At 36.3% G+C, this 26,684-nt stretch overlaps 8 protein-coding genes across 15 annotated transcripts; 4 read left to right on the plus strand and 4 right to left on the minus strand.

Moving 5' to 3' along the window:
• The first annotated feature begins 4,422 nt into the window (after nucleotides 1-4,422).
• Nucleotides 4,423-7,127, plus strand: LOC17882478 (calcium-binding protein 39). Its single transcript, XM_006288036.2, has 11 exons — nucleotides 4,423-4,740; nucleotides 4,989-5,153; nucleotides 5,234-5,352; nucleotides 5,457-5,531; nucleotides 5,633-5,726; nucleotides 5,808-5,867; nucleotides 5,999-6,064; nucleotides 6,168-6,266; nucleotides 6,369-6,413; nucleotides 6,534-6,636; nucleotides 6,720-7,127. The coding sequence occupies exons 1-11, from the start codon at nucleotides 4,618-4,620 to the stop codon at nucleotides 6,806-6,808; spliced, it is 1,038 nt and encodes a 345-aa protein (XP_006288098.1). The 5' UTR covers nucleotides 4,423-4,617; the 3' UTR covers nucleotides 6,809-7,127.
• On the minus strand, nucleotides 7,107-8,835 carry LOC17881794 (pentatricopeptide repeat-containing protein At5g18950). Its single transcript, XM_006289603.2, has one exon. The coding sequence runs from the start codon at nucleotides 8,710-8,712 to the stop codon at nucleotides 7,252-7,254; it is 1,461 nt and encodes a 486-aa protein (XP_006289665.1). The 5' UTR covers nucleotides 8,713-8,835; the 3' UTR covers nucleotides 7,107-7,251.
• Nucleotides 8,836-8,851: 16 nt separating this feature from the next.
• On the plus strand, nucleotides 8,852-12,392 carry LOC17882367 (protein FAR1-RELATED SEQUENCE 12). 6 transcript variants are annotated; one of them, XM_023781634.1, is made up of 3 exons: nucleotides 8,852-8,924; nucleotides 9,523-11,897; nucleotides 12,049-12,392. In XM_023781634.1, the coding sequence occupies exon 2, from the start codon at nucleotides 9,554-9,556 to the stop codon at nucleotides 11,876-11,878; it is 2,325 nt and encodes a 774-aa protein (XP_023637402.1). In that variant the 5' UTR covers nucleotides 8,852-8,924; nucleotides 9,523-9,553; the 3' UTR covers nucleotides 11,879-11,897; nucleotides 12,049-12,392. The 6 variants fall into 6 exon arrangements, with proteins under 6 accessions (XP_023637402.1, XP_006286364.2, XP_006286363.1 ...); XM_006286302.2 differs by lacking the exon at nucleotides 8,852-8,924 and adding an exon at nucleotides 9,019-9,352; XM_006286301.2 differs by lacking the exon at nucleotides 8,852-8,924 and adding an exon at nucleotides 9,019-9,320.
• Nucleotides 12,393-14,381: 1,989 nt separating this feature from the next.
• On the minus strand, nucleotides 14,382-15,640 carry LOC17883326 (membrane protein PM19L). The gene is made up of 4 exons (XM_006288726.2): nucleotides 15,227-15,640; nucleotides 14,920-15,139; nucleotides 14,760-14,805; nucleotides 14,382-14,662 (listed from the first exon to the last, which is right to left on the minus strand). The coding sequence occupies exons 1-4, from the start codon at nucleotides 15,351-15,353 to the stop codon at nucleotides 14,543-14,545; spliced, it is 513 nt and encodes a 170-aa protein (XP_006288788.1). The 5' UTR covers nucleotides 15,354-15,640; the 3' UTR covers nucleotides 14,382-14,542.
• Nucleotides 15,641-15,696: 56 nt separating this feature from the next.
• Nucleotides 15,697-18,894, minus strand: LOC17881561. Its single transcript, XM_006286380.2, has 5 exons — nucleotides 18,780-18,894; nucleotides 18,082-18,548; nucleotides 17,369-18,004; nucleotides 16,352-17,276; nucleotides 15,697-16,270 (listed from the first exon to the last, which is right to left on the minus strand). The coding sequence occupies exons 1-5, from the start codon at nucleotides 18,828-18,830 to the stop codon at nucleotides 15,842-15,844; spliced, it is 2,508 nt and encodes an 835-aa protein (XP_006286442.1). The 5' UTR covers nucleotides 18,831-18,894; the 3' UTR covers nucleotides 15,697-15,841.
• A 2,094-nt stretch (nucleotides 18,895-20,988) lies between these two features.
• On the plus strand, nucleotides 20,989-22,478 carry LOC17882452 (probable pectinesterase 29). The gene is made up of 4 exons (XM_006289576.2): nucleotides 20,989-21,203; nucleotides 21,331-21,490; nucleotides 21,581-21,799; nucleotides 22,016-22,478. Exons 1-4 carry the CDS (start codon nucleotides 20,989-20,991, stop codon nucleotides 22,427-22,429), a joined length of 1,008 nt encoding a protein of 335 aa, XP_006289638.1. The 3' UTR covers nucleotides 22,430-22,478.
• Nucleotides 22,479-22,800: 322 nt separating this feature from the next.
• Nucleotides 22,801-24,009, minus strand: LOC17881297 (guanylate kinase 3, chloroplastic). Its single transcript, XM_006289505.2, has one exon. It carries the CDS (start codon nucleotides 23,759-23,761, stop codon nucleotides 22,925-22,927), a length of 837 nt encoding a protein of 278 aa, XP_006289567.1. The 5' UTR covers nucleotides 23,762-24,009; the 3' UTR covers nucleotides 22,801-22,924.
• A 105-nt stretch (nucleotides 24,010-24,114) lies between these two features.
• Nucleotides 24,115-26,682, plus strand: LOC17881842 (BTB/POZ and MATH domain-containing protein 1). 3 transcript variants are annotated; one of them, XM_023781028.1, is made up of 5 exons: nucleotides 24,115-24,841; nucleotides 25,006-25,404; nucleotides 25,520-25,601; nucleotides 25,978-26,254; nucleotides 26,360-26,682. In XM_023781028.1, the coding sequence occupies exons 1-5, from the start codon at nucleotides 24,426-24,428 to the stop codon at nucleotides 26,539-26,541; spliced, it is 1,356 nt and encodes a 451-aa protein (XP_023636796.1). In that variant the 5' UTR covers nucleotides 24,115-24,425; the 3' UTR covers nucleotides 26,542-26,682. The 3 variants fall into 3 exon arrangements, with proteins under 3 accessions (XP_023636796.1, XP_023636794.1, XP_023636795.1); XM_023781026.1 differs by lacking the exon at nucleotides 25,520-25,601 and having other exon boundaries at nucleotides 25,006-25,354; XM_023781027.1 differs by lacking the exon at nucleotides 26,360-26,682 and having other exon boundaries at nucleotides 25,006-25,354; nucleotides 25,978-26,069.
• Nucleotides 26,683-26,684: the final 2 nt, after the last annotated feature.

Consider the following 26,684-nt stretch of genomic DNA (forward strand, 5'->3'; position numbering starts at 1 on the left):
TCTCTCTCTCTCTCTCTCTCTCTCTCTCTCTCTCTCTCTCTCTCTCTCTCTCTCTCTCTCTCTCTCTCTCTAAAAAATAGTTTATGTACAGTTTTGTACATTAGATTCATTTACCCTACACACTATTGCTTCAATAGCTTTAGCTTCTTCAATAATTTGTTATGTACACTAAATGTTTTAACTTATTTTTGTTATTTACTTTGAGTCGGTTTACTCAACCAGCATGCATGCATGCCCATATGAAGATAGTTAAAAATATTCTGAATTTTTAGCCACTTTGATTCAGCATTGAGGCATGCTCCTGACGAAGTTATGGATATCTTGGTATTCTTAAACTATGTATTGTGTGATGCACTGACTATTAATCAGTTAATTAACAAATAATTTCTTCCCTTTTTTTTTTGGCAAAACTAAAATTAAAGAGTCTGGATTCGTTGCTGCAAATAATTAGATTATAACCCTATATATGCATGTATCTCTCATAATTGTTTTTTCTGTTTGGGTGCAATGTTATAGAATATTCATCTGAGCTTTAGCTTGTGGGCTCATTCATTTGCTTATAAACCCTGTCTCCTACTCCTTTAGATGTTTATTTCTAAGATATAAACTTATAATTAATATATATAGGTTGATGATTATCCTACTACGTACGTCCCTATAGTAACGACAATATCACAATGCCATGTGAATATCGACTCAAACTCGAGAGCAATTGAAGGAACAATAATAATTTGTTTTGTAGCTACTTAATTAACGATTTTTTATCGCTTATGATTATATGAATTTCTAGTTTTTTTTTCTACTATATATAGTTATATTTCTTTTTTTTTTTGTCATATGGTAATATATATTAATGAAACAAGGAAGGATACAACACGAAATACAACGGAAGTCGACGGAAAACAAAATTTTTCCCGAAGTCTAAAACCCAAACAAGGAAAACGAGACCGGCGAACAACTAAAAATTTCCAGAATAAAGCGAAATCAAGAAAAAAAAAACAAAGCATAAGAAATAACTCGATAGAAGACAATCTCTTAAACTAAGACAAAAGCAACAAGGCGCTTTTTTTTTCATTCAATAAGATGTTAAACCATACAAAATACACTAGTCTCAACAAGCGAAAAAACTCTTCTTTTGAAGCACCTTAAATCATATACTATTATATATAGTTATATACACTAGCTAGTATAAATTTACAAGATACTGTAATTTTCTTCGGAAGGACTCAGTTACAAATAATTACATATATAGAAACACCAAAAAAAGGAGGCAAATATTTGATACGGAAAAGGAAATTATTAGATTTAAGGATTATTGAAAACCAGATTAATATCCTCGTCAAAAATATTATCTCAGAAATCTGAAGACTTTGAGACATATACAAATTTGCATATATCAAAAACATACTATTTTAAGAGCAATGAAGAGTTTTTTTGTTGGAAGGGGTACGGTGTGAATTAGGAGGAAGCTATATATGATGATGATGTTGCTGGATGATATGAAGGGTTTGATAGGGAAGGGGCACATTGATATGACAGTGTCTCCAAATCAGAAGCCCTAACTCCTATGCCATCAAACCTATGTTTTGGTTTTAGGGTTTCACTCTTTTTTTTTAAAACTCTCTAAGGTAGACAAATCATAAACATTATATAGTCCATATATAACCCAATATAGGTAACTTATCGTTATACATTCTCTTTTTGTTTTGTTTTGTTTTGTTCTAGATATAGGAGAAAAAAATAAGAAGATTGCATGCGTCGTGTGTACGTAGTAAGATTTGTATTTGATATCTTCTGACGAATGACCCAAATCATTGTATTAATTGCACGAAAATTTAGATACATATCTTCGTCAGTATCTACTTAGAAATTGCAAACACGTTCTTTGGTACTGAAACCAAACCTATTAACAAAATATAAATGATTAATAACAACAACAAAAAAAACCTTTGAGTTTTGAGCTAAATATTCGCTTAAAGCCTGAAAAAGAATTAGAGTAAAATTATGGAACCAATAAACAAATAAATGATTCTTAAAACAAAAGACTCAAAAAAAAAAAAAAAACATAATGCCGAAAATGTCTAATATTATCGTAATACACGTAATGGTTGGGCTTTGTTGGGCCGACAATATGTATATTGTTTTTTAAGATATCTATTGCGTTTCGTCCATTTTGATATCTATATGTATTAATTAAATCAAATATTTAAGGGAAAAAACAAATTATTTATACTATTAAAAGGGAAACATTTTGTATAAAGTGATCATAGTATATACAATTAAAAGGATAATTAAAAAAAACAAATCTATTTATATTTATGAAAATAATATTGATTTGATTACCATAAAAATATTCAATTAAATTCGAAATTAAACATATTTAATCTAAATTTTTTTTTTTAATATTTTCAAAAACTATATATCTATCTATACTATTAAAAGGGAAACATTTTGTATAAAGTGATCATAGTATATACAATTAAAAGGATAATTAAAAAAAACAAATCTATCTATATTTATGGAAATAATATTGATTTGATTACCATAAAAATATTCAATTAAATTCGAAATTAAACATATTTAATCTAAATTATTTTTTTAATATTTTCAAAAACTATATATCTATCTATACTATTAAAAGGGAAGCATTTTGTATAAAGTGATCATAGTATATACAATTAAAAGGATAATTAAAAAAAACAAATCTATCTATATTTATGGAAATAATATTGATTTTATTACCATAAAAATATTCAATTAAATTCGAAATTAAACATATTTAATCTAAATTTTTTTTTTTTAATATTTTCAAAAACTATATATCTATACTATTAAAAGGGAAGCATTTTGTATAAAATGATCATAGTATATACAATTAAAAGGATAATTAAAAAAAACAAATCTATCTATATTTATGGAAATAATATTGATTTGATTACCAGAAAAATAATAAATTAAATTCGAAATTAAACATATTTAATCTAAATTATTTTTTTTAATATTTTCAAAAACTATATATCTATACTATTAAAAGGTAAGCATTTTGTATAAGTCAATTATAGTTTATACAATTAAAAGGATAATTAAAAAAACAAATCTATCTATATTTATGGAAATAATATTGATTTGAAAAAATAAAATATTATCCAAACTATTTTTCATAAAAAGCATGTTGAGAAATAAAAGTAACGAGAGGAGATCATAAAATCAAGAAACTAAATTCAATTTCAATTTTCAAATATCAAATAACATGTATGATACATGAACAAAAAATTTGAATTGTTAATTTTAGTTTTAACTATTTTATTTCAAATATCAGAACATGAAATAACCGTTACGGGAAATTTGAAACATAAAAAAAATCATCTAAACTATTCATGATAGAATATGAGATGAAAATGTTGGGTAACGTGAATTTAAGAAGAACATATGGAGACATGCTATTTACTAAAGTGGATTACAGGAAATGTATTTTTTGCGGGTCAAAATATTTTAATATGTATTTAGTGTGGAGCATGCATAGCGGACGTATTTGATAGCTCACGGTTCACACTCAGTCTGGATCTGCTATCCTGTCGATCCGACATTCACAAACTTCATGAACGCAAACCAATATTAGTTTATGTTATAAATGCTATAGTGGATAAATATGTCTACAAATAGAACCCTACATTTATGTGTAAGTCTATATCGTTGACCTATTTTCTTATATGTTTGACTAAAATATACAATCTCAAATGGGTAAATAATTAAAATGCTTATGGAATGGAAAAACATGACATATTAAGACGCACGAGACAAGATTTATGTCCCGAAATTGACAAACTACAATTGTTTTACTATTTTTTAAGGTACAAGTACAACTGTCTTTAATAAAACTAAATCGTATCGTTTTTTTTGTTTAACCTAATTTTTTAAAAAAAATCAAATATTGACTTGATACTGGTTTAGATTATAAATGTTAATAAAATTCCTAAAAGTTACGCTTACAAACATAATCCCGTACGTACATAATATATTTGAAAATTTTATAACAAATTTTGTTTTTGAAATCAATCCCGCACGTACGTGCGGGTCCAAATCTAGTTGTAGCTTAATACAAAAACAATCTTACTTTAGTTATGAGGTTTTTGTATTCATACTGATAAAATCGTATCTTCTAACTATTTGACATCTAATTAAATTGTCAAATCATTCAGTTTGATCTGTGATGAAGTATTTGTAGACATACATTGTAAAATGTATAAAAATTAGTGGATAAAAACATATCTTATTATATAAACCTTGCCAATTAGTGGACAAAAATTTCACAACTAATGATTTTAGACAACGATAAAGAAGTTTTTAAGTTGTTACAACAATACATGTTAGTTATATATATAGGCTTCGCTTGTAAAACATGTAAAAAGTTGGAAACTTTTAGTGGCATTTTATCCATTTTTGATTTTTTCGTTTGGTCAAATTAGAAAAATAAATGTGTGTATGATTGATTTGACGATCTGCTTGAGAACCCAGGCGAGGAGGAGGTAGAAGAGAGAAGCCAAGAGCAGTGTTGGCCTTCTCTATTGGTCCTGTGAGCTCAGAATCAATACGCGGGGGAATCCGGAATCTGATCTCATGTCCTTCTCCTTCTTCAAGCCTTCGAGGCCTAAAACGCCTCAAGAGGTCGTTAAGGCTATCAGAGACAGTCTTATGGCTCTCGACACCAAGACCGTCGTTGAAGTTAAAGCCCTCGAGAAGGTTCCTCTCTTAATTCTCTATTATAAAGTTTGTACCTTTATTGCCTATCTGCTGAATTCTCAACATGGGTTTTACTGATTTGGTGTGATTGGTGTTAACCTTCTCTTTTTTGTCACTTGAGTTGCTGAAGATAATCTCCTTGTAGCTGAGATTTTGGTGTTTTGGTTATGTGGGATTTTTGACAAATCTAATTTGCTTATTGATGAATGCAGAGTAAGTCTTTTGATGGTTATCTTTTATCTTTTTAGGCTCTGGAAGAAGTTGAGAAGAATTTTTCTTCTCTAAGAGGAATTCTTTCTGGAGATGGTGAGGCTGAACCAAATGCTGATCAAGCTGTACAGTTAGCATTAGAGTTCTGCAAAGAAGATGTTATCTCTCTTGTTATTCATAAGCTACACATTTTGGGATGGGAAGTAAGTGAGAGTTTTGGATTCGTTTCCCTTTGTGTCTGTTTAGTAAAATCTGTTTACGAACCCGCTGAATAATGTTGCAGGCAAGAAAAGATTTACTGCATTGCTGGTCTATCTTGTTGAAGCAAAAAGTCGGCGAGACTTATTGCTTTGTGCAATACTTTGAAGACCATTTCGAGTTGCTCGACTCTTTGGTTGTATGGTAAATACTGATTTGATTTTCAAATTTATTTTCTTACCTGGCTGAATTGTTTTCTAGTAGTTGATTTGATCCGTACCTTATGAGTCAATACTGTTTACGGACAGCTATGACAACAAGGAGATTGCTCTGCATTGTGGAAGTATGCTTAGGGAATGCATTAAATTCCCAAGTCTCGCTAAGTAAGACAAACCCTTATATCTAGCTTTTACTTTTCAATGTGGTTACTATCCTGTTTTAATGAGTTCACTGCCATGCAATGGTCAATATTTTTCTTTTTCAGGTATATTTTAGAGTCTGCTTGCTTTGAATTATTCTTCAAGTTTGTGGAATTGCCAAACTTTGATGTTGCGTCTGATGCATTTTCGACATTCAAGGTAATTTTTTCACTACATTATTGACTTGGACTTGTTTGGGATTTCGCTTACATATACATTACTTCCTTACCTCTCTCGCAGGATCTTCTCACAAAACATGACTCTGTAGTTTCCGAGTTTCTCACCTCTCATTACAGTGAGGTTTGCTTCAGCATATTTTTCAAGTTTAGATGACATGAGAAGTATCTCTCGGTCATAAATCCTATAACTAAACGAAACACAGTCTTTAAAAACTTCTCCTTTAGCTGACGGGTTATTTATGGTTATTTCAGTTCTTTGATATTTATGAAAGACTTTTGACATCTTCAAATTATGTGACGAGAAGGCAATCACTGAAGGTTCTCTTCGCGACAATTCTTATCTTGATACTATATTCATATATATATGTATATCACCTCTTAAATGGTGTTGTTAACTATGAGGGTTTTCTGGTTGGTGCAGCTTCTCTCAGATTTCCTGTTGGAGACTCCAAATTCACACATAATGAAGAAATTCATCTTGGAAGTTCGTTATCTGAAAGTCATAATGACACTTTTGAAGGTAAGCGGTTAATTTGTGGTTTCATCTTTCTAATTTTGCGGTTACTTTGTCACAAACTCATAATTTATTACATATTAAATGGTTTCATGTTTATCTGAGTAGGACTCGAGCAAGAATATTCAAATCTCAGCTTTCCATATATTTAAGGTAACATATAACTATGTTAAAACGGTAGTTGATTTGGTAACAACTGTTAATAGGTCTCTGAGGATGAGTTATTATCAGACTTGGAAGCCTTTTAAACCACATCTACTTGTGTGCTTACAGATCTTTGTTGCGAATCCTAATAAGCCACAAGAAGTGAAGATCATTTTGGCAAGAAACCATGAGAAATTACTTGAACTTCTTCATAATTTGTCCCCTGGTAAAGGTATGATTGAAATTACCTATACTAATGTTTGTAGATATTATCCTCTAAATTAGACTCATTCCACTAATGAAAATCTTGCTTAGGTTCCGAAGATGACCAATTCGAAGAGGAAAAGGAGCTCATCATCGAGGAGATCCAGAAAATGTCTGGCCTGCAAAACCTCAAACTTTAAACATTCTTTTGCCTCATCATTTCTCATTGTTCCATTTGGTGATTCCGAGTCCTGCAAATGGAGTTTTTAGTGAACTCTGTGCGTCCAAGTTTCATTACTGCTTGTCAAGACATGAGACTACTGTTTTTTTTCAATTGAGTGTAGTAATGTAACTTTTGAATCTCTTTGTTATGGCTGAGTTGTTCAGATTTATGACCTCTCCCATATATAGAGACCATAACATTCAGTTGCCTATTATGAAGATAATGCTTTTGTATGTAATCCTGGAAATGGGTAGACTCATCCACTTAACAGATCATTCATGAAACACTTTGTTTTATTTCCTAAAAGAGGACAAAAATTACAGATCTGCAAACAAAAATGGAAGCAGCTTTTCTGCTGATGAATCAATCTAAAGATACAGGTCTACAGTCGCACAATACTTTCAACAAAATTAGTTTCTTTCAGACAATCTGAAAGTTTAAAGTAGTTGCAACAGAGTCAGACATCTTCAAATTTCTCATGAGTGCAGCATATGTCACACCAGAAGGCTTTAGACCTAAGGCCTTAAGCTCCTTATATACTTTCATGCCTTCCTCAACCTTATTCTCCTTGCAAAATCCTTGAACCAAAGCGTTATACGTGATTGCGTCGGGTGCAACCCCTGTTTCAGACATTTTCTTGAAAAACTTGAATGCCTCATCTGATTTTCCATTTGAGCAGAAAGCCGTGATCACTGTATTGCAGCTTACAGTTGTTTCTCCATAGCCATTTCTGAGCATCTCACTATAGAATTCTCCAGCAAGCACAAATTCGCCTCTTGTTAAGTGCCTGTGTATCATCACATTGTAAGTGAACTCGTTTGGTCGAATTCCTTTTTTAATCATCTCAAACCACAGCTTCCTCGCGCTCCCTAACCATCCCTTCTCACAAAATCCATGAATCATTGTAGTATACATGACTCTGTCAGGTGCATAGCCTCTGTCTTTCAAATTCTTGAATATACAATAAGCCTCGACCTGCTTCTTATTCTTACACAACCCATTTATAATCTTCTGGTATGTATATATACTCGGGAAATGGTTCCACGCAATCATCGTATGAAGAATTTCCGACATACAAGAATATTTCCCAATCTTACAGAATCCAGATATCAACTTGCCATACACATCATGTCCTGGATCAAGCCCTTGTTTTAATCCCTGCCTCAGAAGCTCATAGCCTTCTGAAACCTCACCAGCATCACACAAAGCTAGAATCAAACACCGGATCCTCTCTAGATCAACCTCAGATTCCATCATTTTCTGGTGAAGTTCCCAAAAACAATCGAGTTTCCTTGCTTTCACGCAACCTAATAAAACAGAATTGCAGGTCACAATTGAAGGGCTAATTCCCATCTCTTTCAGTACATTATACACATCAATAGCTTCCTCTACCAACCCATCTTCACTAAGACACTTCACATATTGCTCTAATAACGTGGGCTCAGGTTTAAAACCAGTGGTATCAAGAAAACTTTTAGCAGCTTTAACGGCTTTTGCATCCAAAAGGGCACCAAAGAGAAGACTTAAAGAAGCAGGATCAGGTGCGTAATCATAGTTGGAACACAACCATCGAAAGAACCACAGAGAAAACAGAACATTGTTCTGAGATTTCAACAGTTCTCGGAAAAACAATGGATCTGCGAAATTAAACGACGGGAAATCAGATACCAGAGTTTGTTGCCATCTCTGTCTCTCTCTCATGACCGTAGAGACAGTTTTAGCCATCTCCGTATACGTGGTTCCACCTCCGGCCGATTTTTGCTCATCGGGCTTGGATTCACTATCCCGAGACTCGAGAGCGAGACTCCGCATCTGGGCATTAGGGTTCTGTCGAATTCGTTTTCTAACGAGGCTGATCAAATACGACTGACCTCTACTCATTGCGTATCGGTAACTTCTCCCTGATTCGTAACTCAAAAGACTCGTGGCCAGACTCGAATTCAAGCTCCGAAGCAGAGCCAGACGAAAGGAGGTTTACTGGTTATTCCGGGAGAAAAAAGTCGAATCCTTTCACCGGAACCCTAGATCCTTGGTTGATCCCCAATTTTATTTGGATCTTTTGTCATCTACTCATCCAGAAGATGATGAAAAAGGTTTGGACTTTGTAGTAATAAAGTATATATATATTAAAAAAGTTTATTACACCATCAATAATGTTATGACATCAAATATAAGATTGGTCTAGTTAAAAAAAGGGTTCAATTGACGGATAAAAAAAAGGGGTTAGCTTTTGCTGTTTCTTCATCTTCTCTCTCCATCTCTCTCTCTCTCTGTATCTATCTAGCTATCTATCGTCTTCGCTGCAATCCCTAATTAATTTTGTGGTCTACCACCATCAATTTCCCGCGCAAAGAGAATGTGGAAGGTCGTGAAATGAAGCATCTTAGTGAATTCGAACCGCTGAGCAGCTGAGAGTTTGGTGCTCTCTCGCAATCTCCGTCTGTTAACCGATTCGGTTGGTCTTTGGTCGCTTCGACGAGAATGGATAGGTAATTTTGGGGGGAAAGATATGGCTGATTTGGTCTTTTTCATATATTATTCCTTCTTGTGTTGTTAGTTTCATTTAAATGAGTGTGTTACTTTGGATATTTTCGAATCTTCTCTGGTTTTGATAAATTTCCATTGTAGTGTTTGTTACTGTTGAATTGGGTTGGATTTTGATGAACTCTTTTGTGTATTTTTCAATTGCAGTGCAGATACTGAGCTTAACAGCTTCAATAACATGGTTGCTAAAGCATACCCTGTACGGGTTTTGCATCACAACAACAACGGTATAAGTGAAGATGAAGAAGGTGGCTCAGGAGTCGAACCTTACGTTGGTTTAGAATTCGATACTGCAGAGGAAGCTCGTGAGTACTACAACGCTTACGCTATTCGAACGGGTTTTAAGGTTAGGACTGGCCAGTTGTATAGATCAAGAACTGATGGTACGGTTTCGTCTAGGAGGTTTGTGTGTTCAAAGGAAGGTTTTCAGCTGAATTCTAGAACTGGATGCACCGCGTTTATACGCGTGCAGAGACGGGATACAGGGAAATGGGTTCTTGACCAGATCCAGAAAGAGCATAACCATGAGCTTGGAGGTGAAGGTCAGGTTGAGGAGACGACTCCACGTCCTTCAAGAGCTCCAGCTCCTACGAAGCTAGGTGTGACGGTTAACCCGCATAGACCCAAGATGAAAGTTGTTGATGAGTCTGAGAGAGGAACACGATCTTGCCCTGGTGGTTTCAAACGCTTCAAAGGCGGTGGTGAAGGAGAAGTGAGTGATGATCATCATCAAACACAACAGCCTAAGGCGGTTAATGGTACTGAGCCATATGCAGGGTTGGAGTTTGGTTCGGCTAATGAAGCGTGCCAGTTCTATCAGGCGTATGCGGAAGTTGTTGGGTTTAGAGTTCGGATTGGTCAGTTGTTCCGTTCGAAAGTCGATGGTTCAATTACATCGAGACGGTTTGTTTGCTCGAGAGAAGGGTTTCAACATCCTTCAAGAATGGGTTGTGGAGCTTACATGAGGATCAAAAGACAAGACTCTGGTGGTTGGATTGTTGATCGTCTCAATAAAGATCATAATCATGACCTCGAACCGGGGAAGAAGAATGACGCTGGTATGAAAAAGATAACGGACGATGGGACCGGGGGATTGGATTCTGTTGATCTTATTGAACTAAATGATTTCGGCAATAACCACATCAAGAAAACCCGAGAAAACAGAATTGGTAAAGAATGGTATCCGCTGCTTCTCGACTATTTTCAGTCTAGACAAACCGAAGACATGGGATTCTTTTACGCTGTCGAATTGGATGTCAATAATGGAAGCTGTATGAGCATTTTTTGGGCAGATAGCCGAGCAAGATTCGCTTGCAGTCAGTTTGGTGATACTGTTGTTTTCGATACTTCATACCGAAAAGGGAATTATGCTGTTCCGTTTGCTACTATCATCGGTTTTAACCATCACAGGCAACCCGTGCTTCTTGGGTGTGCGATGGTTGCTGACGAATCTAAAGAGGCTTTCTTATGGTTGTTTCAGACATGGCTTCGCGCCATGTCAGGTCGTCGTCCAAGATCCATTGTAGCTGATCAAGATTTGCCTATCCAGCAAGCTTTGGTCCAAGTCTTTCCCGGGGCTCATCACCGGTACTCAGCTTGGCAAATTAGGGAAAAGGAGCAGGAAAATCTCAGACCGTTTCCAAGCGAATTCAAGTATGAATACGAGAAATGTATATACCAGACTCAGACAACAGTTGAGTTTGACTCAGTTTGGAATGCGCTCATCAACAAATATGGTCTTAGAGACGACATTTGGCTCAGAGAGATTTATGAACAGCGCGAGAATTGGGTTCCCGCGTATCTAAGAGCAAGCTTCTTCGCCGGAATCCCAATAAATGGAACCATCGAGCCCTTCTTTGGCGCTTCACTTGACGCTCTAACGCCTCTCAGAGAATTCATTTCAAGATATGAACAAGCGCTCGAGCAGAGACGGGAAGAGGAAAGAAAAGAGGATTTCAATTCTTACAACCTGCAGCCGTTTCTGCAGACAAAAGAACCCGTAGAAGAACAATGCAGAAGACTCTACACGCTAACAGTGTTTAGAATCTTCCAGAACGAACTCGTCCAGTCTTACAATTACCTCTGTTTAAAGACATACGAAGAAGGAGCAATCAGTAGATTCCTGGTGAGGAAATGTGGGAATGAGAGTGAGAAACACGCGGTGACTTTCAGTGCATCGAATCTCAATTCGAGTTGCAGCTGTCAGATGTTTGAGCACGAAGGACTTCTCTGTAGACATATCTTGAAAGTGTTTAATCTTCTGGACATAAGAGAGCTCCCATCTCGATATATACTGCACCGGTGGACCAAGAACGCAGAGTTTGGGTTTGTGCGTGATATGGAATCAGGTGTGAGTGCTCAGGATCTCAAGGCCTTGATGGTTTGGAGTTTGAGAGAAGCTGCGTCCAAGTACATAGAGTTTGGGACTTCGTCTCTGGAGAAGTATAAGCTTGCTTATGAAATAATGCGTGAGGGTGGGAAGAAACTTTGTTGGCAGAGATGATGAACTCGGCTTTGACCATGTAAGATCAATCTTCTTCATTCTCATGTCTGAAATTAAAGATCATCCGTGTCATGGTCTAATTGCATTCGTACATGAAAAGCTGCTGAAGTTTCTTGTGTTAAAGTCTAAAGATTTAACATGAGTTTTTGGTGGTGTTGTCATTGCTGTAGGTGTTTTGTTTTGTTTTTAATTGGCTTCACCCTTGAAGAAGCTGAAGTCTTAGTCACTGTTCTAATCTTAACCTTTTTGATAACATCGTCGCTGCAAGAGGTGGACCAGGTCTGGTGGTGGAGGAGGTGGGAGTTTTGTGTGGTTCCTAATGATAATGACGCTTCGGCTGATGGATTGATGACATGTTTGTTCGCTTGTGTGTTTGTTTATGTTGTTCCAAAGTGAAAAAACAGATCAGAATTAGGCTGTAGAAGCAAAAGAATGTAGTAATGTAATATTATCTACTTTTTCTTTCTTTCGTTCTTTTTTAAATTCGCATCAATCAATCATGCACTTCAATGTACTTAAAATTCGCATTATCAATCATGCACTTCAAAGCCATAAAGTGCTGAGACCAATCTTTTTTCCCATGCATGCACTCTAATGTACTTAAATTAATCAAATACAGTATATAACACACAAAACTCATTTTGTTATAGGGCCTCAATCATTTTAAATATAACAAAAATATATCAATAGCATTTATTTTTTATTAACCTAATGAAATATAACTTTTTAGTGTGGGTTACATAACTTCAAAATGTGATGGACGTATTAGTTCAATGACTTGGAGGTGCGTATTGTAGATACGGTTTAGATGATATACAACAATTATACATGGATTAAATATAATTTGATTATTGCAAAAAAAATATATATTCTTTTGTTATCTATAAACTAGAGTTTTCAATATATACTTATACAAATTTATCAACATTTTATTTTCTCTCTACTAAACTCACTCTTAAGATGTATGTTACAATTTTCTGTGACAAAAAGACGATAAAGACAAAAAATTATAATTTTTATTTTAATTGTATTAAAGACACAATTTCACTAGTTTTTAGTTATATATTCCCAAAATGTCATAATTATATGTTTAACTCCAGAAATATTGTAGATATAGACAGTAGCATAATGAGTTTATGAATTTATAGTTATATATTTATAGCATAATGAGTTTATATGTTTAACTCCAGAAATATTGTAGATATAGCCTATATTTGTCTACTATGATTTTTTTTTTTTCCGTCAAAATATGGTTTTTGGCATCATTCCGTCAATATATGTTAATATATGAATATTGATCACGTTGCGATCATAACTTGAAAATTAAACTACATTTATTTGTTTTTTAAATTTCTATATGTTTTCTTTCAAAATGCTTTTAAATTTCTATATGTTTGCTTACAAAAGGCTTTTAAATTTCTATATGTTTTCTTACATAAGGCTTGTCAATTTCTATATTTTTCTATTAAAAAAAAACTCAACATGTTTAAATTTTTGTAAGAGGAAACTTGTAAAAAAAAACTAAAATAATAACTTTTTTTTTTTTAACTAAACCTTCATTCTGATATGTTTTTGGAAATTAACCTTTAAATGTTAATCAACTAATTTTAATTACTAGAGATTACAACCGTTACTTAAACAACTAAATAAAGATATCATCTACTATGAAAAGTTTTAGTTTTATAAACAATTCGGTTTTTACAGCCATTGATGCCAAAAGAAACAAGTATTGGAATTATGCGTGACTCGCGATGTCTACCATAGAAAACTACCAAGCTACACTTTTTGCTGACATAAATCGACAGTTTGATCTCAAGTGTTACATCACTGGAACGATTGATTTTATCTGTAGAAATACTGCAGTAAGTAGGACGTCCATGGAAAGATTTCTCTAGAGTAACAATTATGTAATCTTTTATAGACGACTTCGTTGATCCACAAAGTTGGGCGCCTTGGGACATTGATTTATCCATTTCTGGTATACAATACAAGGAATTTGAGAATCATTGTCCGGGAGCAGACACTAGTAAAAGGGTTTAAAAGTTCATTTAAATGATATTTTTTCCTTCACTTTTTTTGTCAACTATTTTTTTTTCACTTTATTTTGAGAATTTAAAACCAACTTCTAAAATTACAAGTTAAATTTTCCGTTCCTCGTCAAATTTTTGGTCAATTATACATCTTCAAGTATGTCAGATACACTGAAACAAATTTTTGGTCAATTATAATTTTAATTGCTTCAGCGTATCTGACATATTTGAAGACTCATAATTGACCAAAAATTTGACTATGTCAATTAATTGCTTATGGATTCCAAATTACCTCCATGAATTAAATTATAATTTTTGACATATTTGACTATGTATCTGACATAAGTCTTCAAATAATGTCTTCAAATATGTCAGACTTAAGCAATTAATTGACTATGTATTCCAATTTACCTCCATGGTTAAAATTATGTTTTATAAGAAAATGCTATGATATATCTTTTAGGAGGTAACCCTAGAAAGGTAAGGCATTTTTTTCACATAATAGTAACATTCGTATTCGTGGTACATAAAAAGTAAAAATAGTAAAAGAATAATTCAATCAACAACACACAAAAACACAACACACATGCATACAATTACACCATCTTAAAACAAATGCAATAATCTTTGAAACTCAAACTCTCCCAACGTGAGGCCTTTCTCCAGCCACGGTTTCTCCAACTCCAACGTGAATAGCTCCGGTGCACACCAACTGAGTAGCACTCACTATTATTGTCAGAACTTCAAGAGTTCTCTGCAAAGACAGAACACAAACAAATATTACATTAAAATCTCCACAAGAAGTATACATTTTGCAAATTCACGTACTTTCAGTTGAAACAAAAGCTCACCAGATTAGCTTCGGTCCAGCCTATGTTGATCTCTTTACATGCCAATCTGTGGTGTACCAAACATCAAATTCGGTTAAGATTTGGTATTTAAAAATGAACCGGGTTAAAACCCGGTTTGATTTAAATGATAAACCGGACGGTGAGTGAGGTTTTGGTTTACCCCATGGCGAGGAGAGTGAGAGACCAAGAGATGAGAGAAGAAGCGGCGGCAGAGTGAAGATTCGGAGAGTCCCACTGAAGAACGTTCATGATTCCGGTGAGTGAAGTGGCCATTCCGACGACGCCGGCGATCAACGTGAATATTACGAAAAAACCAGTCGCCATGTTCCCCACGGGAAAGTATATCGGGAAGATCTTCGCCGGTAGAGACAGCGTCGACGCTACAATAAAAAGAAAAGATTGATGAGATTTTACAATTTATAAAAATCTTTGTGATTTATTATTACCAAAGAAGTTGTTTTAAGTACCGGACTCGCGAGTTCTCTCGATGCCGTGATTAACAGCCCAAGAAGCGATGACGGTGACGACGAAATAGAGACCAAGATTTAGCATTAGAAGCATGAAAGCTGCCGACTTTGATCCTCCTGAAGCCATGACTACAAGATTCTCCGACAACAAATATAACAAAAAGACTTCTTACAACAAAAAAGCAGACAGGTCTTTGTCTCTGGTTCTGTCTTAGGATGATCACAAGATCTCTGCCTGTGTCATATATGTATATATATTTATCCAGTTCATAGGAATAGAAAGTTTCTTCAGCTGAAAGCAATGTTTTAAATTCTTTACTTTGTCCTTTGCTTTGGCAAAGAATCAAACCCCCAAGCTTCAATGTTCGTGGGAAAACCATTTTGCTTATCTGCTGCCTTCTGCCCAGCAGAAGAAAAGAATAGCGAGAGACAGAAATATAAAAAAGGTTGTTGTGTGGACCTTTGTCACATATTGTAAAATTTAAACCAATAAATTAAAGAATATCTTGCATGATTGTACATTGTAATTCATTCTTCTTACAAAACAATGAATCATATATTTACAGCTATAACTGCAGAGCTTTGAGATATTTTTGCAGGATGATCGTGTATGGTTCAGAAATCCTCAAGAATTTTCAAGGCTAGCTCGGCTAGAGAATGGACTGTTCTGCTATGACGGCTTAGTCCAACAGTACCAGAGAAAACATCGAAGTTCTCAAGCTCAGCCGTAGTTTCTAGAACCTTCTCAAGCTCTGTCTTCAGACCCAGCTCTCTAAACACTGTTACACTATTCTCCACATCATCTTCCATCATCCAAATCACCAGCTCGATCACAAACCTCCTGATTCTTGGAACCTTAATCGCTGGCTTGTCGTGCTTTTTCAGAATCGAGACTAATGAGTATGCCAGTTCACGCCTCTTGATTCCTGAATCCATGAAAACATACCCCGACTCTTTCGAACTCATGAATCTAAACACTTGTGCTGCTAATCCCACCATCACTTCCTGTAATTTGTTGTCTTCTGATGTTATTGACTTTAACACCTACAACAAAAAGAGAAAGGTTTCCAGATTGTTACTGGATTCGAGTTGGGCGTAAATTTTTCAAATATCAAAATAACTAACCGTTGGTGCTGCTGCTTTAACGAACTTTAGGTCATGATAGCAATCATCCCCAGAGTATAAGCACAAGTTTCTCAACACTCTTGCAGCATTTACACGGATAGAAGGAACTTCAAGTGCTTCCACAAGTCTTCCCATAACCCCAAGCCTAAGAACATGGAGGCAGTTACTCTTGCTCTCCAACACAAGCATTGCTATCGCTTCTCCTGCAGCAATCCTCACACATCCCTCATTTCCCTCGTCCCTGTGTGTTTCCCGTTTAAAAAATATGTTGAATAACTCTTTCAGAACACCTCCTGTTCCGCCAATTCTCTCCCTAGCTTCGGCCTCAAGTGCAAGGTTGGTCAAGATCCCAATCCCTAGCTTTTGCAGCTTTGGGTATCTCGCCCCGTGTCTCAGTACATCCCTCACGTTGCTAACTGTGAATACAATCTCAGAGATCTCTTTCCGGAGGCACCTCCCTGTGTTCCCTGTTGTGCTGGCTAACATTTTCACTAGCTGCAGGGACCGTTTCAGTGTCAGCACCCGTGACCTCGCGATGTCAGCGTTCTCATCCCTCAACAGAATTTCGTCTGCGTGTGTGAAATCAATAATCTTGGGTAGAAGACCTCTCGTGTTGCCGAGTTTTCCACAGTTGTCGTGATCTTTAGCTAGTTTCTTCAGAATTAAAAGGCCCAAATTGTTGAATCTCCAGAAATCATAGTGGAGATTATGGTCGTGGAACACTTTTTTCTCTCCAATCTCATCAGGAGCTTCACCTGATGATCTAGTGTTCTCTAACAACGATGAAATCGATTCCATTGCACCAGAGATCCCAGCAACCCTTAAAGAGTTCTGCTTTTTACCAGCTAGTTTCGATAGTATCTCAGCAGCTGATCTCCTAATCTCTTCCTCTTGCAAATCTTTCCAGTTCAACATCTCCACCAACCTAGTGAGAAGAAAAGTTAGCAACAATTACAATAATACTTCCTCGATTCACTCCTCTATAAAATCAGATGTTCTAATTAGTAAAGACCACACCTTTCGATGACGGGAAAGTTGATTCCAATCTTCTCAAGTGTATCCTCCGAGTACCGTTCAGTCACTGAAAACTGCCTGAGAATCCTGGCTCCAATGAGCTGTTCATCAGAAGAGTTCGAGTCCAAAAGCTCCATACCAAAGCTCACTATATCCATCTTCAAACCATCAAATATACTCCCATTGACACACTTTGAATAAGAATCATAGAAAAATCTCTTGATCGAGACCAAACCAGTAACCCCAAACTCACACTCTCTAGTAACATTCTCAAGCAAATTACAAACACTGACTTGCCACTCCCAATAAGCTTTCTCCGCAAGAAACAGCAAGGCTTCAGCAAAGGCGAGCGAGTAGAATATGTTGAGAGCAGACTGTCTATTCCTCTTGTCCGTATCTCCTTCGTGAACATCTCCATAGTTATGCCTGACAAGCTTGTAAGAAGACAGAGCCACACAAGCCGTAGCAGAGAGAAGCTGGAGCCAGTAAAGAAGCCTACTCACTGTACTCGAGATGAAGAACCATCTAGCGTATGGAAGAAGAGGCACATCTGACTTCTTCCATGTCTCAAACGTCGTTTCTCTAACGACACAGTCTCTTGTCGTCGTTTCCCTCGATCGTGGCTTGAAGATCGAACCACTGTAGAGAAACACATAAAACGATTAGGTGATACCCCAAATCTGATTGAATCCAGCTCGATTTATGCGAAATTGAACCTGATTTGTTTTATATTCCTGAGAAGCGAGGCTGAGCTTGATCGAAGAGCGCGGAAGCTACTGATTCCGACGCCGGCGACGGTCCACGTGGCTTGGTGTTGCCACTCGAGCTCGTGGCTTCGGCTGAAGATTCTAGCACCTTCGATTAGGAGGATGATGGTGATGAACCAGAAATCGGAACCGTCGAGCGTGATTGCGAAGCCGCCGAGAAGAACCACCGTGGCCCAGATAAACCCTAGGGTTCCGATTCCGGTGGCGGTTTTCTCGAGAATCGCGAGTTGTAGAGCGAACAGCGTTAGCTTCTTCTCCGGAGCTGGGACTGTTGATTTCCTACGAAACGCAAACGCGGATGAGACAGAAGCTGCGTCTGCGGTTTCGCCGCTGTCGCCTTTCTCAACACTGCTTCTTAGATCGAAAACGGTGTCGTTTGGGCCTATAGCTTCCTCCAATTTCTCAAGTTCTGATATCTATAACACAAAAATGATGACTTCATTGATATATATTTTTGAGTAATTTAAACATAGAGCTAAAACTATTAGCAAACTGATTTATCAATTTTAATCTTTGTAAATATGAAGAGGACAACAATATGTAGTGAAAAATGTACAACAAGCTTGATGTAAAAGTTTTTATAGAGAAATCTAGACTGAAAAAAACAGCTTAAAGATAAGAGTAAGAGATTAATGTGATGGAAAAACCTGCAATCGAATGCTTCGATCTTCATCGTCTTCAAACTTTCTTGAATCCATTATGAACCTTTCTTGGTTGTTTAAAACCTTCAAAAAGAATTGTTTTCACTTTATCTATCTATCTTTCTTTCTTGTTTGCTTTTGGATAGTAATATATGACTTGATAGGAGTTGTTGATGATGCAGAAGAGAAACGAGTAAAGCGTGATTTTACATTCTAAACTTATACATATATGGATGTATATATATATAGAAAGAGATAGAGAAATGAAAGAGAGAGGGAAGGCAAAAAGGAGTGGGGAGAAAGTCTGCAAATAACCTAAACAACGCAAGAGGAAATGTGCAAGAAAGTGTAACTTCAAGATTTATCGTTGTATGTATGAATGTATGATGATGCTTCACACTGCAATTCTATCATGACCAAAACTTATACATGTAATAACAACACCAAATGTGACATCTTCTTTTATACCTTAAAAAGGTCGATTCCTCTTTCGTTTTTTTGCTTTATGTTTTTTTGAAAGGTAAAAGTTTTTTTATAACATGTTGGTTTCATAGTTTGTTACTTTTTTCTTTCTGTGCAATTCTATGGCTTAAAGTTACATAATTAGTTGCTTACTTATCCTTCTTCTTCTCTCAAAGCCGCCCTGACTCTTTTAAGGCAAAAATGTATAACAGTGTATAGTTACTATTTTTAGAAATCTAATATGATCAGTTATTGTCCTTATATCAATAATTGTATGATTTATTTGCCATCTTTATGTTAAGATAAGCCGTGGGGATTGTTCGTATTAACTAACCATTATGTCTTATACAAGTAAAACTAGATATGTTTGCTTTGTATTGGCGTCTTGAATTTCTAGAAATCGGTTTGGTAAAGCAATAGTACATTCTTTTTGGCTAATGTGATTACCATATATTTTAAAGTGTAAACGCAAAAAAAAAAACTACATCATGATTCATTACATATTGTTTTCTTCTCTAACTATAATAGTGTGGCCAAATTGGTAGAAGATTTGTACACATATAGTTTAGATATAAGTCACGAATTATATTTGGTTATAAAAGAAGTTGGCGTACGCAAAATATAATGAAATCTAATTTTGTAATAATTAAAATAATAAGTGAGTCAATAACTCGGTAAGAATAATGGTGACTTGCAAGCATACGTGTTCCACTCCACCACAAGTCTTCTTGTGTGAAGCTAAAGGCTCAGATGGGATCCTCCTTGCTCTTTTGGATCCATTGTAGAAAAAACACACACATGACTTCTTCAAGAGATAACTCTATTTAGTAATCTCCTAGAATTACCAACGTACTAAATAAAATAGGTAGAAGTTAATCACAACAAGTTTTTTGATGAATGAAAAGAGCTTAAAAATTGCTCAATATTGTATTTGAACAACTTAAACTAATATTGGTTTTATTTTTCCCTTAAAAAGTGTAATATAAGAAAATTTTAAAACTTATGGCAAAAACTCATAAAACAACTTTTTGTTTTATAAAACGCCTTGAGAATTTATGAGGAAAAAATTTGTTTCCATTCGAGACCAGAGATTTCCGAGTGTGGTTATTTTCTATTTTCCAAACCAGCTACATTGTACTTATCAATTTACTTCTGGCCCTCATACGAAAAATATATTCTCTACAGTATATGGATAGATTTAACGTAAGATACCTCTATTTATTTAAAATTTCTCAATTTACTTAGTGTATATTCTCAATTTACTTAGTGTATGAAAAATATATTCTCAATTTACTTACTGTATTATTAATTCAAAATTTCCTACCAATTTCAATGTAATTTCTATATATATATATAAAAATTCACTATTATCTTGTTAATATTTGTAACAATTTCAAAACGAATAAAAAAAAGTCTCGACCACTATCTTTTAACAGTTATCACAATCACAAAGATTACAACTTCCTTTTTGGTTTCTGACCTCTTTCACACAAAACCAAGATTTTGATTACCAAAAACTAGAAATAAACCTAAACTTTCCAGTTTAATTTAGATTCAACTTTAATTACATAATCAAAAGAAAATAAAGTAATAAAATCTTCATCAAAATATCTACAATTGATTTAAAAAGCATTAATCTCACGACCTTGTTAAATAATCCATTTCCTCCACTACTCTCATTTACCCTTTATACCTCCTCTCTTATAAACTCTTACGTTTTGAGATCATCTCATAAAACTCAGAATCAGTAATCATGGGAACTCATCGAATAATCATTGGTCTCGTCGCTCTTTGTTGTTTTTGTCTACCTCATCTTATTGAAGCTAAACCATTCGGAGTTTACCAACAACAAGTGTTCGTGGATCAATCGGGCCATGGAAATTTCATGACCATACAAAAAGCTATTGATTCTGTCCCAAAAAACAATAGTCATTGGTTCTTCATCAATGTTAAAGCCGGCCTTTACAGGTCAGCGTAGCAACATTTTTAATTGACTTTAAAATGAAGTCACACATGTCTTGTAGCTAGGGAAGTTACATATGTGAAAGTGCTTGCTTAGTAATGTTGTGATTTTTTTCCCCTTGTAATATAAAAGAGAGAAAATAGAGATACCGAGTGACAAACCGTTCATAGTAATTATGGGAGCTGGGAAAAGGTTAACGAGAGTTGAATGGGACGACCATTACTCGTCTGCACAAAGCCCTACCTTTTCTAGTCTCGCCAATAACACCGTCGTTATAAGCATCACTTTCGCCGTAAGTACGGTGGTTTTATTTTCTTTCTGATGTTACCCTCTTTTTTTATTAAATACAGTACATGAAGGGTTTCATTCTCCATTTTTATAGAATACCTACAACTTGCCTAGCAAAGGGAAAATGAACAAGAACCCTAGAAGAGCGGCAGTGGCAGCGTTCATCGCCGGCGATAAATCGGCTTTTTACTCGGTAGGGTTTGCTGGAGTTCAAGATACCTTGTGGGACTCAGATGGCCGACACTACTTCCACCGATGCACCATCCAAGGTGCGGTTGATTTCATCTTTGGTAGCGGCCAATCTATTTACCAGGTGATGATGAACCGTTACGTATATTCTAAACAGTACATTATAATATTGATTTTATAAATTATAATAACAACATATACTAATACCAAATCTATATTAATTCTGAAACTTATGAAGATTTGCCTTTGAAATGGGTAAGAACTTAACAGTTCGGTTTTCAACTATTAATATATATCTCAATATTGTAGAACTTAAATATGTGTATTTGGTGGGTTGTAGAGCTGTGTGATACAAGTGCTAGGTGGGCAGCTAGGTCCGGGGGTAAGGGGTTACATAACGTCTCAAGGACGGACCAACCCCTACGACGCGAATGGATTCGTATTCATCGACTGCCTCGTTTTTGGAACCGGCATGGCCTACTTGGGTAGACCCTGGCGCGGTTACTCTCGAGTGGTTTTTTATAACTCGAACCTGACGAGTGTGGTTGTTCCTGAAGGTTGGAACTCATCCAACTTCTGGCGCCAGGAAAACCAGCTGACCTTTGCAGAATATGGATGCTTCGGGAGTGGATCAAAGACAGGAGGACGTGTGCAATGGGTTAAGAAGCTGAGTGGCTCTGCCGTCCAAAGTTTGGCTGATCTCAGCTTCATTAATCGTGATGGATGGGTTGAAGATTTACCTATCCCTGTTTGATCTCTCCTTTGCTTGTAGTTTTCATTTTATTTTTTACATTTTTTATTGATCATCCACCCCCTTTTATTTAGTTTAGCCAGATGTAGTAATTTGTTATTTTTTGCGTTTTTTAAAAACAAAATGCAGTCATTTGCGTGAACAAACTTGTCTCTGTTACACAACATTACAACAAACTTGTCTCTGTTACATTACGTGAAATCGAAACTGAATCCTTGTCTTTATGATGACTATGACGAGAAAACCAATGCATAGTTTGGTATCATTTGGTTAAGAAGGCTTAACATTGAGTTTGGTATCATTTGGTTACGAAGGTAACTTAATACTACATTATGTACTTATTCCTCATTCCATGCCTAGTTATCTTCACCACATAGATGAACCAAGGACTTTCAATTTCACATTGGACATTCCCAAGATATAAATGTCAAACTGAGTAAAATGGGGCTTGCTTTCAAAGCAAACACAAGTAGCTTAGAAAACAAATGAGAGAAACCATCAAATTCTAACAATCCTCTGATGAACCTTAGACTTCTCAGCATCCATAATAGATTCCACACGCTTAACCGAATCTTCAAGCTTCCCTTTGGCATTCACAACCACATAATCAAAATCCTTAATATGCCTAATCTCTTCTCTCGCCGTAGCAACTCTAACAAGCAACTCCTCATGACTCTCTGTTCTCCGATCAATCAACCTCTCAACCATCGCAACCTCACTCTCAGCAACAATGAAAACAAACACAGCAGAGCTCCCAAGAATCTTCCTCAACGTCTTAGCTCCTTGGATATCAACTCTCAAAACAATGTCGTACCCTTTACCCATGAACTCTTGAATCTGCTTCTTAGGAATCCCTTTGTAATCTCCGTACACGAGTGCGTGCTCAAGAAGCTCATCTTTCTCAACCATTGACAAAAACTCATCTTTCGAGACAAAGAAGTAATCTTTACCGTGGATTTCTCCAGGCCTCATCGGACGGCTCGTAGCTGTGACGACAAAATGGAGACTTTCACGAACTTGTCGAAGCTTGTTGATGACCGCGTCTTTACCAACTCCGCTTGCTCCACTTATCACAATGATAAGTGGGTTTGGTGGAGGGGTTATCGGATCGGTGCTGAAGCAAGAACCCAGATGGGATTCGAGTGATCGAAGCAACTCGGGCTTGGTTGCTGATGAAACAGAGAGGGATTTAGGTAAATCTGACATTTTTAAGGAGGAACAGAGGAGCCGACGACGGAGATTTTGAGGATAAAGGGGCGATTTGAAGATGGGTTTTGTTGAAATTGGTAAGATTGTTGAACGGAAGAGAGAAGAAGAAGAGAGTTTACGAAACATTTGGGGATCAAAGGACGAACATTCTCGGCGTTGACGGTGAACTCTTTATCTCCGGTTTGACCCACCCACCCATCAGAATAGACCCAACTCAAAGAGATGTGAAAAGCACTTAAAAAAGGAAAATTTCCAAAAAAATAATATAAAAAAAGGTAAAGAGAAGAGTTTTCGTATTATTCCATTTTTATATCGTGCACATTAAGATTTTTGCACGTAAATAAAATAATATTTACTGACTTAATTAGTTGAATATAAAAAGATGTGTTATAATTGGCTACAGCTTTCTCTCCTTCTCTGTTTTTATAAAAACCCAAAGTATCACTTTCGTTCTTTCATTCTCTCTTTCTCTTTCCAATTTCTTTTTCATTTTCAGTTCCACCGACGTCATCGATCTACCCTTACGCTCCCTCTCTGCCGGAGACTTCCGTCGATTCTCAAACCCCTCCGGTCTTTCTCTTCTTTCGATTCCTGACTCCAATTTCGTTCCTTTTCTGATTTCTCTCAAAACCCCTAAAAAAATATTCCTTTTTTTCGATCCCTCCTGAATCTGGATTTTTTATTTTATTTTTCTGTATTCTTCCTAAAATTTCAAGATTTTGATTTGATTCCGTCTGAGATTTGTCTAGATAGAAGATTTCTTTTTGTTTTTGGGATCCTCGTATTGTTGATGGGCACAACTAGGGTTTGCGCGGATGTTTCTTCTGGATCTTCGAAATCGCTTAGCCAGTCTCTCACGGTGTCGACATCGACCACGGAAACCGTCAATGGCTTCCATGAGTTCAAGATCTGTGGCTATTCCCTCGCCAAAGGGGTTGGTGTCGGCAAATACGTCGCTTCCGATACGTTTATGATCGGTGGTTACTCGTGGGCAATCTACTTTTATCCTGATGGGAAGAGTCCAGAGGATAACTCGTCTTACGTTTCTTTGTTCATAGCACTCGCTAGCGAAGGAGCTGATGTGAGGGCTCTGTTTGAGCTCACGCTTGTGGATCAGAGTGGTAATGGGAAGCATAAGGTTCATAGCCATTTTGGTAGAGCTCTTGAAAGCGGTCCTTATACTCTCAAGTATCGTGGAAGCATGTGGTGAGTATCTCTCTCTCTCTTTGCATGAAAAGTCTCAAGCTTGCTATAGTAGTTCACGATTTATTTTTGATGAATTTAGGATGTCTGGTTATGGAATTGTGATAGATTGGTATGTGTTGGTTGCTTCCAATGTTGATAATGTGTTTGTTGGTTGCTTGGTTTAGGGGATACAAACGGTTTTTCAGGAGGTCCAGTTTAGAATCGTCGGATTATTTGAAGGAGAATAGTCTATTGGTTAGGTGCCGTGTGGGTGTGGTGAAGTCGGTCACGGAGGGGCCAAGGTGTTACAATATCCCTGTGCCAGTCTCTAACTTGGGACAACAGTTGGGAAATCTTCTGGAAAGTGGGAAAGGCTGTGATGTTATGTTCCAAGTTGATGGGGAAACATTCAACGCACACAAATTGGTTCTTGCAACGCGTTCCCCAGTTTTCAAGGCACAGCTTTTTGGCCCGTTAGGAGATCGAAATACCAAATGCATAACGATAGAAGACATGCAAGCACCCATTTTCAAGGTCCTTCCTTTAACCCTCTTTCTGGGATTACATCTCTTAGATCTGGGAATGTGTAAGTAGATTATCTATTATAGTCAATGGGTCTTACATGGTCTTATAGGTAGAGATAGATTTTTCTTGGTTCCTTGCCTTTTTTTTCGGGTGAGTGATGGTGGTGTCATACAGGATTGTCTATTCACGGATGTACCATCCGGGATCTTCTCCTGGGGCGCCACTCCTGTTCTCGAGTTTACTCACCCGGGATAAGGTTCTTTCTTACTGCTTCTCTTCCTAGTTGGTTGCATGGATGTCTGTTTTGTTATTGTTTAATTGGACATATCTCTATGTGGTTATGATGTGTAATTCCTTTTCTGTTGACGTATTTATGTAAGTCAATCAGTCAACTAGATGAACAATATGGATCTTCAGGATAGGATAAGAGATTGGCGTGTGGGTTTAGAGTTAATATCTCGTGGGTGTATTTAATTGTAGATTCTCAAATTTTGTGATGTATAATATCAATTTTCTGTCTTCCCTTTGTCGCAATATTTCTTTATGTCGCTTCCTCTAGGTACATTAGTTTTACTCTGGATGTGTAACCTGATACAAACCCTCTTTCCCATGTTGTATTGTTGTTTGTGCAGGTATTGCTCCATTTTATCTACTGGGACGAATTGCCTGATATGGAAGAGTTAATGGGCGCTGACTCTACATTGGCGTCTACTCTTATAGCTCAGCATCTGCTTGCAGCGGCAGACCGCTATGCTCTTGAGCGGCTTAAAGCAATCTGTGAGTTAAAACTCTGTGAAGGGATAGCCGTAAACACAGTTGCAACTACCTTGGCCCTAGCGGAGCAGCATCATTGTTCCCAACTAAAAGCAGTGTGTCTCAAATTCGTGGCATTGCCAGAGAACCTGAAAGGTAAACACACAAGATCTTTCTTTTTGCTGTAAGATCGATCTGAGTTAACTCTCTATTCACACATAAGAATTATTGTTTATGTTTTTTCCCTTTTGTTTTATCCAGCTGTGATGCAAACAGATGGGTTTGATTATCTGAAAAAGAGTTGCCCGTCTTTACTAACTGAGCTATTGGAGTATGTGGCAAGGCTGAGTGAACATTCTGTTATAGCTTCTGGGCATCGAAAAGAAATATTTGCTGATGGTTGTGATGCTAATGGAAGACGAGTGAAGCCTCGGTTGCACTGAACGTAGAGATTGAAGAAAGATTTGTGCATTGTATAATCTCTGTTAAGGATAATATAGCTGATCTAATCCAATCCAGCAATTACAATGAATCTTTTTCAATGTTTTTCTCATAAATCAATATCCAATGAAATTTGGGAATTATT

The sequence above is a fragment of the Capsella rubella genome, unplaced genomic scaffold (assembly GCF_000375325.1).
Source record: "Capsella rubella cultivar Monte Gargano unplaced genomic scaffold, Caprub1_0 scaffold_6, whole genome shotgun sequence".
Lineage (NCBI taxonomy): Eukaryota > Viridiplantae > Streptophyta > Magnoliopsida > Brassicales > Brassicaceae > Capsella > Capsella rubella.